At 49.4% G+C, this 17534-nt stretch overlaps 1 protein-coding gene across 2 annotated transcripts; it reads left to right on the top strand.

The window, feature by feature from the left end:
• Positions 1-3049: 3049 nt before the first annotated feature.
• On the top strand, positions 3050-11379 carry LOC142475571 (dephospho-CoA kinase domain-containing protein-like). 2 transcript variants are annotated; one of them, XM_075581371.1, is made up of 5 exons: positions 3050-3208; positions 4418-4461; positions 4804-5007; positions 9614-9701; positions 9973-11379. In XM_075581371.1, the coding sequence occupies exons 2-5, from the start codon at positions 4425-4427 to the stop codon at positions 10256-10258; spliced, it is 615 nt and encodes a 204-aa protein (XP_075437486.1). In that variant the 5' UTR covers positions 3050-3208; positions 4418-4424; the 3' UTR covers positions 10259-11379. The 2 variants fall into 2 exon arrangements, with proteins under 2 accessions (XP_075437486.1, XP_075437485.1); XM_075581370.1 differs by having other exon boundaries at positions 3054-3208; positions 4418-4536.
• Positions 11380-17534: the final 6155 nt, after the last annotated feature.

A 17534-nucleotide genomic window follows, 5' to 3' on the forward strand; every position in this document is an offset into this window, starting at 1 on the left:
CACTCGTCGTAGAGTTTCATTGGCCCTTTGTTGCCACGAGGTGATAGCGATTGTAGCCGGGGGGAGTGGGGGGCGGCAGTGGGAAAGTGAGCTTCGTCCCCCTCCCCCCCCCCCCCGCCCGGTCCCTCTGCCATTAACTGCCCTGCCTAGAGGGTTGATGCGGGCCTATAACGAGGGGGTTTGGGGGTCTGCATGCGGTACTGGGAGTCTACATGAAGGGGGTTTGGTGGGGGTCTATATGAAGAGCTTTGGGGTCTATGGCAGGTGTTTGGGATCTGAGGGGCGATGGGGTTAATAAACGGGTGGTGTTTGTCTGTATGACGGGTGTTGGGCCCAGCTGTTAACGTACTACTCAGAACTTAAGATATTCTTGTCCCAAGCTAAGGTTAAACCTAGTTATTCGGTCCAATGCGTATACTATGGGTCTGTGGTGTTAAACAGAGGAGAGGAAACAGCGGTGTCCAAACAAGGTATGTCTCTGTAAGGATATATAATGGTATTCACGTGGAATGAACTATAATAACGTTTCAAAGTATCACACACAGAGTGTAATATGCAGTCGCTATGGTATGTTATACTGTATGCAGGCAGAAACCTCTCTATAACATAATGGGTATAATGTGGTTATGGACGGCGGACGTACCGTGGCCCGAAAAACCAAACCCGCTTCGAGCGGGTGACGTCACGGCCGCGCGCCTCCGCACGGGGGGGGGGGGGGGGGCGAAGGCGCCATGGAACCGGCCTACGCATGAAATTCCTGCTGAGATACAAACTGTAGCAGTATACAGCTAACGGCTATAAGGCAGCGCACAAGGTCGGAGCTGCAGACAGGCAACAAGTGTTGCGATTATAATCATTCTCAGCATTCTCTGAGTAAAGTCTGTGTGGATGTGTTATACAGGCATACCCCGCATTAACGTACGCAATGGGACCGGAGCACGTATGTAACACAGGCATACCCCGCATTAACGTACGCAATGGGACCGGAGCCTGTATGTAACACAGCCATACCCCGCATTAACGTGCGCAATGGGACCGGAGCATGTATGTAACACAGGCATACCCGGCATTAACGTACGCAATGGGACCGGAGCACGTATGTAACACAGGCATACCCCGCATTAACGTGCGCAATGGGACCGGAGCATGTATGTAACACAGGCATACCCCGCATTAACGTACGCAATGGGACCGGAGCACGTATGTAACACAGGCATACCCCGCATTAACGTACGCAGTGGGACCGGAGCGTGTATGTAACACAGGCATACCCCGCATTAACGTACGCAATCGGACCGGAGCATGTATGTAACACAGGCATACCCCGCATTAACGTACGCAGTGGGACCGGAGCGTGTATGTAACACAGGCATACCCCGCATTAACGTACGCAATGGGACCGGAGCATGTATGTAAAGCGAAAATGTACTTAAAGTGAAGCACTACCTTTCCCCACTTATCGATGCATGTACTGTACTGCAAACGCCATATACGTGCATAACTGATGTAAATAACACATGTGTAACAGGCTCTATAGTCTCCCCGCTTGCACACAGCTTTGGTACAGGTAGGGAGCCGGTATTGCTGTTCAGGACGTGATGACAGGCGCATGCGCGAGCTGCCGTTTGCCTATTGGGCGATATGTACTTACTCGCGAGTGTACTTAAAGTGAGTGTACTTAAAGCGGGGTATACCTGTAATATGATCTTGGTGTATTAACACATTGCGTGGGCTCTTCCCCAGGGCTCCTCGCTTGTCTCTCAGCTCCTGTGTATACCCAAGCTTATCTTCATGTGCCCAATTTTGGGAAGGGCTCTTTGCCCCCACCCCTTTCTTTGCGGCTATTGTTTTTTATTTTTAATGTAAAATGCCCTATCTATCCCAGGGGGGATCAGGGTGATCAATGTCCCTGTGGCAGATATTTGGGGTATCTTACACCTTCATATATAGAATTCAGAGTGAAGCTAATTTTATATTAAATATATATATATATCTTATGAGCACATTCAAGTCTTAGGCCCGGGCCATAGAGGGGTGGGGAGAGCGGAGGCGCGCTAACGCTGAGGCTCGCCTGCTTCAGTCAGCGCGATTCCACGGATTTGCAGGCGAGCCAGCGGGCGTGAAGGGAGCCGGGGGGGAGGTGGTTGGAGGCGGGGCAGTGACGTCGCTGGGCCAATCGCCCGCGACGCACTGACGTCAATGTCACGGCGCTGTGACGTTGACGCTGCTGTGCAGTGATTGGAGGTTTGCAGCCGACAGTGCGCTGAAAAACAGCTTGGCGCTCGGCTGAAAACTCCAAAGCCTGAGCACGCCTGCGGACGCTCGCGTGAGCCCCCTCTCAAGGCATCTTCATTGAGGATGCAGGGGCTCAGCGCTGAGCGTCCGCACGCCTCAGCACGGCAGGTCCATCTATGGACGCAGCCTTAGACAGGTCTGCAACCCTGCCTTTCACCATTATCACCCAGCATACAGTGCTTCCACTGCAGCAAGGGATTCTGGGAAATGACATGCAAATGGACACACAGTGCCACCTTTTGTCTCAAGTCCACTTTACATAAAACCCTTAAGCCAGTGCAAGCTGCTTTAAACACAGCTTTTAAACATAGCCTGGGGTGAGTTGCAAAGCCAATAAAACCACTATAAATATATATATACACACACACACACACCTTTAAAAAAAAATATATATAAAACCAGATATACATTAAACAAATATATTTAATATATATATACACATAATATTTATATAATATATACTATGAGCCTATATTTATTTTGATCAACTCAAAAGGTTTGTGCTGAATATATACAGTATATACCCCTCTTCACGTCTCCCTTGCATCACACTGCTGCACCCACGTGTTCCTCGTCCCCACCCTGTCCCTCCAGCTTCCGGGTTCTAAGTCCCGCCTCCGATTGGTCAATCCTGCCTGCTATCAACAAGCGACGGCCAATCAGCAGCCGGAGCAAGGCGCCATCCCTTAGCAAACGCGTGGTAACTATGGAAACGGGTCTCGCTAGCAACACCCCCCACAGCAGGTTAGACAAGTGAGGGCGGAAGCGGAGAGCAAGGGAAGCTGCTGCTTCACGCTTCCGGGTCTTGTAGTTCAGTAACGAGCGCGGCCATTGGATGGGCTGCAGTCGACGACCTATGGGGGCGCGGAATGGTGTTAGGTGGCTGAGGCGGAGTGTGGGCAAAGGGCAGAGGGTAAGTGAGCAGCAGTGGGGGTGGGTGAGAGTATAATCACCCTGATACCCCCGGGGCTTCTTCTTACACCTTCATAAATAGGCTTTTGGTGGTAGGGGAAAAAATATAATTTAATATATACACACACACACACCCCCCCCCCTCTCTAATAAAAGATCACTTGTGCGAACATTCACAGGTCTACATTATCACCTGGCTTACAATGCTTCCACTGCAGCAAGGGATTCTGGGAAATGACATGCAAATGAGCACACAATGTTTCACCTTTTGTCTCAAGTCCATTATTACATGGAAAACCCTTAAGCCAGTGCATGCTGTTTTAAACACAGATTTTAAATATAAATATAGCCTGGGATGAGATGCAAAGCCAATACACCCACTCACAGACAGACTGTTTCGACCTTGTGGGTCTCATCAGTGTGAGGTTGGTTGTACTGGCTTTGCCGTTTTAGACACACACACACCCATTAAACTTGCGCCTGTCATTAGGTCACTTTGCCCCTACGTGGGACTGTCCCTTTAACCCATTAAACACGCCCCTGTCATTAGGTCACTTTGCCCCTACGTGGGACTGTCCCTTTAACCCATTAAACACGTCCCTGTCATTAGGTCACTTTGCCCCTACGTGGGACTGACCCTTTAACCCATTAAACACGTCCCTGTCATTAGGTCACTTTGCCCCTACGTGGGACTGTCCCTTTAACCCATTAAACACGCCCCTGTCATTAGGTCACTTTGCCCCTACGTGGGACTGACCCTTTAACCCATTAAACACGCCCCTGTCATTAGGTCACTTTGCCCCTACGTGGGACTGACCCTTTAACCCATTAAACACGTCCCTGTCATTAGGTCACTTTGCCCCTACGTGGGACTGACCCTTTAACCCATTACACACGTCCCTGTCATTAGGTCACTTTGCCCCTACGTGGGACTGTCCCTTTAACCCATTACACACGTCCCTGTCATTAGGTCACTTTGCCCCTACGTGGGACTGTCCCTTTAACCCATTAAACACGTCCCTGTCATTAGGTCACTTTGCCCCTACGTGGCACTGCCCCTTTAACCCATTAAACACGTCCCTGTCATTAGGTCACTTTGCCCCTACGTGGGACTGCCCCTTTAACCCATGAATATCACACACAGCTGACAGCTCCCACGAGATGCCTTTTTTGGGGGGGTTTGATGGGTATCCCCTTTGCTCCCCTCCAGCGCCGCGATGTTCCTGGTAGGACTCTCCGGGGGAATCGCTTCCGGTAAGAGCACGGTCGTGGCCATTCTCCGGGAGCTGGGCTGCGTGGTCATTGATGCCGATATCATCGCCAGGCAGGGTAGGCGACCCCCCCCCCCCCCCCCCACGACGTGTTAGCCGTATCTCTCGCCGCCGGGACGGAGAGGGGGGAGAGAGATGGTGACAGGAGGGATGTGGGGCAGCCTTAACCCCTTTTTTCTATCCTATTTCCTTTACTTCTATAACCGCCTCCCCACCTCCGCCGGGACGCTGCTCCGTGCAGCCACTACTCCTTTTAGTGATGGAAGAAGTCTTCCCCCCCGTAGCCCTTATTGACTCCCTCTGTCCTTGTTTGACTCCCTCTCAGTGGTGGAGCCGGGGACCCCCGCCTACCGGCAGATCGTGCATCATTTTGGGCCCGGGGTGCTGCTGGAGAGCGGGCAGCTGGACCGACAGAAGCTGGGGGCGATTGTCTTCTCCGAGCCGGGGAAGAGGCAGCTGCTGAACTCCCTCACCCACCCTCCCATCCGCCGGGCCATGCTGAGGCAGACTCTCTGCTACTTCCTCTTGGGTGAGTGGGGCGGGCTGCCCTGGGAAGTGGGAGAAGGCAGGCGGAGACCCAAAACCTACCCCACAGAGCTGACACTCTAATTATCTTGGGGTTTGTTTAACTGTTATAGTGCCTGCACTATAATCTCCCATAACTCCTCCCCTAACTGCTCCTTTAACGCCTCCCCTAACTGCTCCTATAACTCCTCCCCTAACTGCTCCTATAACTCCTCCCCTAACTGCTGCTTTAACTCCTCCCCTAACTGCTCCTATAACTCCTCCCCTAACTGCTCCTATAACTCCTCCCCTAACTGCTCCTATAACTCCTCCCCTACCTGCTCCTATAACTCCTCCCCTAACTGCTCCTATAACTCCTCCCCTAACTGCTCCAAAAACTCCTCCCCTAACTGCTCCAAAAACTCCTCCCCTAACTGCTCCAAAAACTCCTCCCCTAACTGCTCCTATAACCACTCCCCTAACTGCTCCTATAACTGCTCCTATTAGTCCACTAACTGCTCCTATAACCTCTCCCTACAACTCCTCCCCTAACTGCTCCTATAACTCCTCCCCTAACTGCTCCTATTACCGCTCCCTATAACTCCTCCCCTAACTGCTCCTATAACCTCTCCCTATAACTCCTCCTCTAACTGCTCCTATAACTCCTCCCCTAACTGCTCCTATAACTGCTCCTATAACCTCTCCCCTAACTGCTCACCTAACTGCTCCTATAACCGCTCCCTATAACTCCTCCCCTAACTGCTCCTATAACTCCTCCCCTAACTGCTCCTATAACCTCTCCCTATAACTCCTCCCCTAACTGCTCCTATAACTCCTCCTCTAACTGCTCCTATAACCGCTCCCTACAACTCCTCCCCTAACTGCTCCTATAACTCCTCCCCTAACTGCTCCTGTAACCGCTCCCTACAACTGCTCCTATAACTCCTCCCCTAACTGCTCCTATAACTCCTCCCCTAACTGCTCCTATAACCGCTCCCTATAACTCCTCCCCTAACTGCTCCTATAACCTCTCCCTATAACTCCTCCCCTAACTGCTCCTATAACCTCTCCCTACAACTCCTCCCCTAACTGCTCCTATAACTCCTCCCCTAACTGCTCCTATAACCGCTCCCTATAACTCCTCCCCTAACTGCTCCTATAACCTCTCCCTACAACTCCTCCCCTAACTGCTCCTATAACTCCTCCCCTAACTGCTCCTATAACCGCTCCCTATAACTCCTCCCCTAACTGCTCCTATAACCGCTCCCTATAACTCCTCCCCTAACTGCTCCTATAACCTCTCCCTATAACTGCTCCCCTAACTGCTCCTAAAACCTCTCCCTATAACTCCTCCCCTAACTGCTCCTATAACCTCTCCCCTAACTGCTCCCCTAACTGCTCCCCTAACTGCTCCTATAACCTCTCCCTATAACTCCTCCCCTAACCGCTCCCTATAACTCCTCCCCTAACTGCTCCTATAACCTCTCCCTATAACTCCTCCCCTAACTGCTCCTATAACCGCTCCCTATAACTCCTCCCCTAACTGCTCCTATAACCTCTCCCTATAACTCCTCCCCTAACTGCTCCTATAACCGCTCCCTATAACTCCTCCCCTAACTGCTCCTATAACCGCTCCCTATAACTCCTCCCCTAACTGCTCCTATAACCTCTCCCTATAACTCCTCCCCTAACTGCTCCTATAACCTCTCCCTATAACTCCTTGCTGGCATCGCGCTGATCCCTCCCCGGCAGGCAACGGGTCACAGTCCGCGGGAACATAACCGTACCACCAAATGTCCCTCCTCCTCCTCACGCGCCGGCCCTACTATCTCCCCGCTCGCTGTAGGATTTTCAGCGATAGCGGGGTTTTTATTATTATAAAGCAGAGCGTGCCCTATAAAACAGAACAGCCTTCGCCGTCCAAGGATAACCCCCCGAGACCCTGTTATCAGCGTCCTACCCGAGGCCAGACGCCGGCCCTGCGCAGATAACGCCGGCCGCCGCTGTCTGTGTACGGCCCCTGGGATTACGGGACAGCGAGAGGGCTCGGGGGGGCCTATTGTGTTAGGGTATAATAGGACGCGTTGGTTATAGGGCCGCGGCGGGCGGGGGCAGATATAAGGGAAATATGTGGCTGTAACCTGTTCCCAAACATTCTCTTCCTATATATCCCTGTATAACCCCGCAGCTTGTAGGGAGGGTGATGCTTCATATCCCTGTATAACCCCGCAGGTTGTAGGGAGGGTGATGCTTCATATCCCTGTATAACCCCGCAGGTTGTAGGGAGGGTGATGCTTCATATCCCTGTATAACACCGCAGCTTGTAGGGAGGGTGATACTTGATATCCCTGTATAACGCCGCAGGTTATAGATACGTGATACTTGATATCCCTGTATAACCCCGCAGGTTATAGGGACGTGATACTTGATATCCCTGTATAACCCCGCAGGTTATAGATACGTGATACTTGATATCCCTGTATAACCCCGCAGGTTATAGGGACGTGATACTTGATATCCCTGTATAACCCCGCAGGTTATAGATACTTGAAATCCCTGTATAACCCCGCAGGTTGTAGGGAGGGTGATGCTTCATATCCCTGTATAACACCGCAGCTTGTAGGGAGGGTGATACTTGATACCCCTGTATAACCCCGCAGGTTGTAGATACGTGATACTTGATATCCCTGTATAACCCCGCAGGTTATAGGGACGTGATACTTGATATCCCTGTATAACCCCGCAGGTTGTAGATACGTGATACTTGAGATCCCTGTATAACCCCGCAGGTTATAGATACGTGATACTTGACATCCCTGTATAACACCGCAGGTTATAGATACGTGATACTTGAGATCCCTGTATAACCCCGCAGGTTATAGATACGTGATACTTGATATCCCTGTATAACCCCGCAGGTTATAGATATGTGATACTTGATATCCCTGTATAACCCCGCAGGTTATAGATACTTGAAATCCCTTTATAACCCCGCAGGTTGTAGGGAGGGTGATGCTTCATATCCCTGTATAACACCGCAGCTTGTAGGGAGGGTGATACTTGATACCCCTGTATAACCCCGCAGGTTGTAGATACGTGATACTTGAGATCCCTGTATAACCCCGCAGGTTATAGGGACGTGATACTTGATATCCCTGTATAACCCCGCAGGTTGTAGATACGTGATACTTGAGATCCCTGTATAACCCCGCAGGTTATAGATACGTGATACTTGACATCCCTGTATAACCCCGCAGGTTATAGATACGTGATACTTGATATCCCTGTATAACCCCGCAGGTTATAGATATGTGATACTTGATACCCCTGTATAACCCCGCAGGTTATAGATATGTGATACTTGAATCCCTGTATAACCCCGCAGGTTATAGATACGTGATACTTGAGATCCCTGTATAACCCCGCAGGTTATAGGGACGTGATACTTGAGATCCCTGTATCACCCCGCAGGTTATAGATACGTGATACTTGAGATCCCTGTATAACCCCGCAGGTTATAGATACGTGATACTTGATACCCCTGTATAACCCCGCAGGTTATAGGGACGTGATACTTGAGATCCCTGTATAACCCCGCAGGTTATAGGGACGTGATACTTGATATCCCTGTATAACCCCGCAGGTTATAGATACGTGATACTTGAAATCCCTGTATAACCCCGCAGGTTATAGGTACGTGATACTTGAAATCCCTGTATAACCCCGCAGGTTATAGATACGTGATACTTGACATCCCTGTATCACCCCGCAGGTTATAGATACGTGATACTTGATACCCCTGTATAACCCCGCAGGTTATAGATACGTGATACTTGAAATCCCTGTATAACCCCGCAGGTTATAGATACGTGATGCTTGATATCCCTGTATAACCCCGCAGGTTATAGATACGTGATACTTGAATCCCTGTATAACCCCGCAGGTTATAGGTACGTGATACTTGAAATCCCTGTATAACCCCGCAGGTTATAGATACGTGATACTTGAAATCCCTGTATAACCCCGCAGGTTATAGATACGTGATACTTGAAATCCCTGTATAACCCCGCAGGTTATAGATACGTGATACTTGATATCCCTGTATAACCCCGCAGGTTATAGATACGTGATACTTGACATCCCTGTATAACCCCGCAGGTTATAGATACGTGATACTTGATATCCCTGTATAACCCCGCAGGTTATAGATACGTGATACTTGACATCCCTGTATAACCCCGCAGGTTGTAGATACGTGATACTTGACATCCCTGTATAACCCCGCAGGTTATAGATACGTGATACTTGATATCCCTGTATAACCCCGCAGGTTATAGATATGTGATACTTGATATCCCTGTATAACCCCGCAGGTTATAGATACGTGATACTTGACATCCCTGTATAACCCCGCAGGTTATAGGGACGTGATACTTGACATCCCTGTATAACCCCGCAGGTTATAGATACGTGATACTTGACATCCCTGTATAACCCCGCAGGTTATAGATACGTGATACTTGATACCCCTGTATAACCCCGCAGGTTATAGATACGTGATACTTGACATCCCTGTATAACCCCGCAGGTTATAGATACGTGATACTTGATACCCCTGTATAACCCCGCAGGTTATAGATACGTGATACTTGACATCCCGTTACTGTTTGAGACGCGGAGGATGACGCGATACCTGAAGCGCACCGTACTGATATACTGGTGAGAGACCTCCGCGGGGAGATGGAGGGGTGGTGTAAGGGTTAAGGCGTTGACGCAGCCCCTCAGCCTATCTTTCCCTTCACCCCCCCTCCCCCCCACTTCAAAGACTGGTCCCTATGCCTTATCCCAAACACCCCCCCCCCTCCCCCTCCCTCATGCCATCACTCTAACCTGCGCCTCCCACTTCAAAGACTAGCACCCCCCCCCTCCCTCCTAACCCCGCCCCGGGCTCCCACTACAATGACCGGCCTCTCTCCCTGCCCCTCTTCAGTGACCCGCAGACGCAGCTCCAGCGGCTGAGGCGGAGGGACGGCCTCAGCTGGCCGGAGGCGCGGGGTCGCCTGGCCGCTCAGCTCCCGCTGGCCGACAAGATCCCGCTGGCCGACGTCGTCGTGGACAACTCCGGCTCCCGAGAGAGCGCCCGGCAGCAGGTCCTGCGTCTGCACGGCCAGCTGGAGGCATCCCGGGGGTATCTGCCGGCCCGCGGGGTGGCGCTGGCGCTGGCCGCGGGGGTGCTTACCCTGGCCTGGGGTGTCTTCAGGCGTCTTTGGCAGTGACCGTGGTGTAGGGTCAGTCCCACGTAGGGGCAAAGTGACCTGATGACAGGGACGTGTGTAATGGGTTAAAGGGTCAGTCCCACGTAGGGGCAAAGTGACCTGATGACAGGGACGTGTGTAATGGGTTAAAGGGTCAGTCCCACGTAGGGGCAAAGTGACCTGATGACAGGGACGTGTTTAATGGGTTAATGGATCAGTCCCGCGTAGGGGCAAAGTGACCTAATGACAGGGGCGTGTTTAATGGGTTAATGGATCAGTCCCACGTAGGGGCAAAGTGACCTAATGACAGGGACGTGTTTAATGGGTTAAAGGGACAGTCCCACGTAGGGGCAAAGTGACCTAATGACAGGGACGTGTTTAATGGGTTAAAGGGTCAGTCCCACGTAGGGGCAAAGTGACCTAATGACAGGGACGTGTTTAATGGGTTAATGGATCAGTCCCACGTAGGGGCAAAGTGACCTAATGACAGGGACGTGTTTAATGGGTTAATGGATCAGTCCCACGTAGGGGCAAAGTGACCTAATGACAGGGGCGTGTTTAATGGGTTAAAGGGGCAGTCCCACGTAGGGGCAAAGTGACCTAATGACAGGGACGTGGTTAATGGGTTAATGGATCAGTCCCACGTAGGGGGGACTTTACCAAAATGCAGCGTGGCCCCGCGGGTTTTTCCACCCCTGTGCTAGGTAAAGCGTGGCCCAGCCCACAGTATTGTAATGTCCTTGCATAACCAGACGTGGAATCGCCACACTCCCTGGTGTCAGAGAGCCGGAAAGATACCCATTACACACAGCCTACATCTCCTTTTTTTTATCCCATATTCTGCTCTAACAGGGGCGGCCAACTCCCGCCCTCCAGCGCCACCAACAGGTCACGTTCTCAGGATATCCCTGAACTAAACCTAAACCGAGCCACCTGTGCCAAGGGACGTCCTCAATACCTGACGTGGTGGTGGCCCTTGAGGACTGGAGCTGGCCGCCCCTGTGCTATTTTGTTGTATGACGTATACTGAGACAAAGCGCTAAATACTGATTTTGCAATCCAACGTTGCTCTTTAGTTTCACGGAAAATGTTGGCGATTTACAAATAAATAATAATTTTAATAATAATAATAATAATAATAATATGGCTTCCTGATCTATTCTGCCATTTTTTTTTCTAATGTTGTCAATATGTTTATATTACCCCCCCACTCCCTTCCCCCCCCTCACTCTCTCCCCTCACTCTTCCCCCCCCCCCCTCTTACCCTCACTCTTCCATGTCCTCATTCACTACCCCCCCCCCCCTTCTCCCACTCACTCTTCCCCCTCCTCTTCCACTCAATGGTAGGCTAAGCATCTGGTGGCATCATGTTGCACATAGCCTGGTGGCAGATAAAGAGAGTCCGATAGCTATAAAAGTTCCTGAGATCAGGGGTTTGCGTCTATTTGGACCCAGTCTATGAGTTATTACAATGTCTCTAAGCGAGTCAGCCACTGGGTGTTGCACCTGGTAAGGCGATGCACCTGGTGACATCATAATGCACATGGCCTGGTGGCAGATAAGGAGAGTCGGATAGCTATAAAGTTGACACAGCAAGCAGACAACGAAAGAGAGGACGTCAGTTGGCACGGGAGGTGAAAGTAAGAACGCCGGAGACGGAGCGAGAGGCGGGAAGAATTGGGGACAAGAGAAACATTAAGAAAAGGACTCCCTGCTCCGAAGAGCTTACAATCTGCGTGGTAAGTGGGGAGAACTTAGAGACAGTAGGGGGGGGGGGGGGGTGCCCCGTTCTCTATGGTAACCCATTTTGAATCCCTTTGGGTTAATGATTGTGTGGTGTGTCATTGGGTTGGGTATGGAGTGTTCCCACCAGAGGCCACCTTCAAGGGGGAGGACCACCTCTCCCCACACCAAGAAGAAAGCTGCCCTCTCTCCCCCTATTGTTGGTGTCGTGTGGCTGTCATTGGCTTCGTGTTGGCGAGTTTTTTTGGGGGGGTAAGGTAGGTCCCAAATCTGAAAAGAAAGCTGGTTATTCAAAATGAAAGAAAATAAAGAGCCGTTCGGTATATTGGTTCAGTGTTCATATATGGACGCAGCTATGGGGAACGTTGGGGTGGGGATACTCTGCCAACAGGGACTCTTGATTAATGTTTTGACCTGGGACTGAGTCGGATGTGGGAAGGGAAGACGGATCTGTTGGAGGGGGGGAGGCACCGGTGGCTTACCCCTTGGGTGCTGGTGTGCACCTGGAGGCTGGCCAAGGGGGGGTTCTTCTGGCCGGCAATCAGCTGAAGGACACGCTGGTGGGGTGGAGGCAGCTTCTGTGTCCATTTGTTTTACACACATTGTTGTTTGTCAGTGAAGCCGCTGCCCAATGTTACCTCCAATCTTGGCTTCCTGGTGTTCTGTGGGGGTTACGTTTGGGGAGGTAGATGGGGAGATGCTGGGAGTCTTCGAGGTCAAGAGAATTGGTACCACTTTGAACCATGGATTTCTTACAAGTATTCCAAGTCTTCATTACCCTTTTAGTGATAGATTGTAGTAGCTAATCTTTCTATCTCAACTACTTCCTGGTGGGGGTAACACTAAGACATACTTACTGTCACGTTATTGGGAGTTATAGGGACTGGGTGGGAGTAACACTAAGACATACTTACCGTCACGTTATTGGGAGTTATAGGGTCTGGATGGGAGTAACACTGAGACATACTTACCGTCACGTTATTGGGAGTTATAGGGTCTGGATGGGAGTTACACTAAGACATACTTACCGTCACGTTATTGGGAGTTATAGGGCCTGGATGGGGGTAACACTAAGACATACTTACCGTCACGTTATTGGGAGTTATAGGGCCTGGATGGGGGTAACACTAAGACATACTTACCGTCACGTTATTGGGAGTTATAGGGTCTGGATGGGAGTAACACTAAGACATACTTACCGTCACGTTATTGGAAGTTATAGGGACTGGATGGGAGTAACACTAAGACACACTTACCGTCACGTTATTGGGAGTTATAGGGGCTGGATGGGAGTAACACTAAGACACACTTACCGTCACGTTATTGGGAGTTATAGGGCCTGGATGGGAGTAACACTGAGACATACTTACCGTCACGTTATTGGGAGTTATAGGGTCTGGATGGGAGTAACACTAAGACACACTTACCGTCACGTTATTGGAAGTTATAGGGACTGGATGGGAGTAACACTAAGACACACTTACCGTCACGTTATTGGGAGTTATAGGGGCTGGATGGGAGTAACACTAAGACACACTTACCGTCACGTTATTGGGAGTTATAGGGCCTGGATGGGAGTAACACTAAGACACACCGTCACGTTATTGGGAGTTATAGGGTCTGGATGGGAGTAACACTAAGACATACTTACCGTCACGTTATAGGGAGTTATAGGGCCTGGATGGGAGTAACACTAAGACACACTTACCGTCACGTTATTGGGAGTTATAGGGCCTGGATGGGAGTAACACTAAGACACACTTACCGTCACGTTATTGGGAGTTATAGGGACTGGGTGGGAGTAACACTAAGACATACTTACCGTCACGTTATTGGCAGTTATAGGGTCTGGATGGGAGTAACACTGAGACATACTTACCGTCACGTTATTGGGAGTTATAGGGTCTGGGTGGGAGTAACACTAAGACATACTTACCGTCACGTTATTGGGAGTTATAGGGCCTGGATGGGAGTAACACTAAGACATACTTACCGTCACGTTATAGGGACTGGATGGGAGTAACACTAAGACATACTTACCGTCACGTTATTGGCAGTTATAGGGTCTGGATGGGAGTAACACTGAGACATACTTACCGTCACGTTATTGGGAGTTATAGGGTCTGGGTGGGAGTAACACTAAGACATACTTACCGTCACGTTATTGGGAGTTATAGGGACTGGATGGGAGTAACACTAAGACACACTTACCGTCACGTTATTGGGAGTTATAGGGACTGGATGGGAGTAACACTGAGACATACTTACCGTCACGTTATTGGGCGTTATAGGGTCTGGATGGGAGTAACACTAAGACACACTTACCGTCACGTTATTGGGAGTTATAGGGCCTGGATGGGAGTAACACTAAGACACACTTACTGTCACGTTATTGGGAGTTATAGGGCCTGGATGGGAGTAACACTAAGACATACTTACCGTCACGTTATTGGGAGTTATAGGGACTGGATGGGAGTAACACTAAGACATACTTACCGTCACGTTATTGGGAGTTATAGGGTCTGGATGGGAGTAACACTAAGACATACTTACCATCACGTTATTGGGAGTTATAGGGTCTGGATGGGAGTAACACTAAGACATACTTACCGTCACGTTATTGGGAGTTATAGGGACTGGATGGGAGTAACACTAAGACACACTTACCGTCACGTTATTGGGAGTTATAGGGTCTGGATGGGAGTAACACTAAGACATACTTACCGTCACGTTATAGGGAGTTATAGGGTCTGGATGGGAGTAACACTAACACATACTTACCGTCACGTTATTGGGAGTTATAGGGACTGGATGGGAGTAACACTAAGACATACTTACCGTCACGTTATTGGGAGTTATAGGGACTGGATGGGAGTAACACTAAGACATACTTACCGTCACGTTATTGGGAGTTATAGGGACTGGATGGGAGTAACACTAAGACACACTTACCGTCACGTTATTGGGAGTTATAGGGACTGGATGGGAGTAACACTGAGACATACTTACCGTCACGTTATTGGGCGTTATAGGGTCTGGATGGGAGTAACACTAAGACACACTTACCGTCACGTTATTGGGAGTTATAGGGCCTGGATGGGAGTAACACTAAGACACACTTACCGTCACGTTATTGGGAGTTATAGGGCCTGGATGGGAGTAACACTAAGACATACTTACCGTCACGTTATTGGGAGTTATAGGGACTGGATGGGAGTAACACTAAGACATACTTACCGTCACGTTATTGGGAGTTATAGGGTCTGGATGGGAGTAACACTAAGACATACTTACCATCACGTTATTGGGAGTTATAGGGTCTGGATGGGAGTAACACTAAGACATACTTACCGTCACGTTATTGGGAGTTATAGGGACTGGATGGGAGTAACACTAAGACATACTTACCGTCACGTTATTGGGAGTTATAGGGTCTGGGTGGGAGTAACACTAAGACACACTTACCGTCACGTTATTGGGAGTTATAGGGTCTGGATGGGAGTAACATTAAGACATACTTACCGTCACGTTATTGGGAGTTATAGGGTCTGGATGGGAGTAACACTAAGACATACTTACCGTCACGTTATTGGGAGTTATAGGGACTGGATGGGAGTAACACGAAGACATACTTACCGTCACGTTATTGGGAGTTATAGGGTCTGGATGGGAGTAACACTAAGACATACTTACCGTCACGTTATTGGGAGTTATAGGGCCTGGATGGGAGTAACACTAAGACATACTTACCGTCACGTTATTGGGAGTTATAGGGACTGGATGGGAGTACACTAAGACATACTTACCGTCACGTTATTGGGAGTTATAGGGACTGGATGGGAGTAACACTAAGACACAATTACCGTCACGTTATTGGGAGTTATAGGGACTGGATGGGAGTAACACTAAGACATACTTACCGTCACGTTATTGGGAGTTATAGGGTCTGGATGGGAGTAACACTAAGACACACTTACCGTCACGTTATTGGGAGTTATAGGGACTGGATGGGAGTAACACTAAGACACACTTACCGTCACGTTATTGGGAGTTATAGGGACTGGATGGGAGTAACACTAAGACACACTTACCGTCACGTTATTGGGAGTTATAGGGACTGGATGGGAGTAACACTAAGACACACTTACCGTCACGTTATTGGGAGTTATAGGGTGTGGATGGGAGTAACACTAAGACACACTTACCGTCACGTTATTGGGAGTTATAGGGTCTGGATGGGAGTAACACTAAGACATACTTACCGTCACGTTATTGGGAGTTATAGGGACTGGATGGGAGTAACACTAAGACACACTTACCGTCACGTTATTGGGAGTTATAGGGACTGGATGGGAGTAACACTAAGACACACTTACCGTCACGTTATTGGGAGTTATAGGGACTGGATGGGAGTAACACTAAGACACACTTACCGTCACGTTATTGGGAGTTATAGGGACTGGATGGGAGTAACACTAAGACACACTTACCGTCACGTTATTGGGAGTTATAGGGACTGGATGGGAGTAACACTAAGACACACTTACCGTCACGTTATTGGGAGTTATAGGGACTGGATGGGAGTAACACTAAGACATACTTACCGTCACGTTATTGGGAGTTATAGGGACTGGATGGGAGTAATACTAAGACACACTTACCGTCACGTTATTGGGAGTTATAGGGCCTGGATGGGAGTAACACTAAGACACACTTACCGTCACGTTATTGGGAGTTATAGGGTCTGGATGGGAGTAACACTAAGACATACTTACCGTCACGTTATTGGGAGTTATAGGGACTGGATGGGAGTAACACTAAGACATACTTACCGTCACGTTACTGGAAGTTATAGGGCCTGGATGGGGGTAACACTAAGACATACTTACCGTCACGTTATTGGGAGTTATAGGGACTGGATGGGAGTAACACTAAGACATACTTACCGTCACGTTATTGGGAGTTATAGGGCCTGGATGGGAGTAACACTAAGACATACTTACCGTCACGTTATTGGGAGTTATAGGGCCTGGATGGGAGTAACACTAAGACATACTTACCGTCACGTTATTGGGAGTTATAGGGCCTGGATGGGAGTAACACTAAGACACACTTACCGTCACGTTATTGGGAGTTATAGGGACTGGATGGGAGTAACACTAAGACATACTTACCATCACGTTATTGGGAGTTATAGGGCCTGGATGGGAGTAACACTAAGACATACTTACCGTCACGTTATTGGGAGTTATAGGGCCTGGATGGGAGTAACACTAAGACATACTTACCGTCACGTTATTGGGAGTTATAGGGCCTGGATGGGGGTAACACTAAGACATACTTACCGTCACGTTATTGGGAGTTATAGGGCCTGGATGGGAGTAACACTAAGACATACTTACCGTCACGTTATTGGGAGTTATAGGGCCTGGATGGGAGTAACACTAAGACATACTTACCATCACGTTATTGGGAGTTATAGGGACTGGATGGGAGTAACACTAAGACATACTTACCGTCACGTTATTGGGGGTTATAGGGACTGAATGTAAGT

The sequence above is a fragment of the Ascaphus truei genome, unplaced genomic scaffold, assembly GCF_040206685.1.
Source record: "Ascaphus truei isolate aAscTru1 unplaced genomic scaffold, aAscTru1.hap1 HAP1_SCAFFOLD_1273, whole genome shotgun sequence".
NCBI classification, from domain to species: Eukaryota; Metazoa; Chordata; class Amphibia; order Anura; family Ascaphidae; genus Ascaphus; species Ascaphus truei.

Coding starts and splice junctions, on each gene's coding strand:
- LOC142475571 (XM_075581370.1), top strand. CDS start 4,425: ATGTTCCTGGTAGGACTCTCCGGGGGAATCGCTTCCGGTAAGAGCACG. Junction 5,008..9,613: donor TCTCTGCTACTTCCTCTTGG/GTGAGTGGGGCG, acceptor ATAACCCCGCAG/GTTATAGATACGTGATACTT. Junction 9,702..9,972: donor CGCACCGTACTGATATACTG/GTGAGAGACCTC, acceptor GCCCCTCTTCAG/TGACCCGCAGACGCAGCTCC.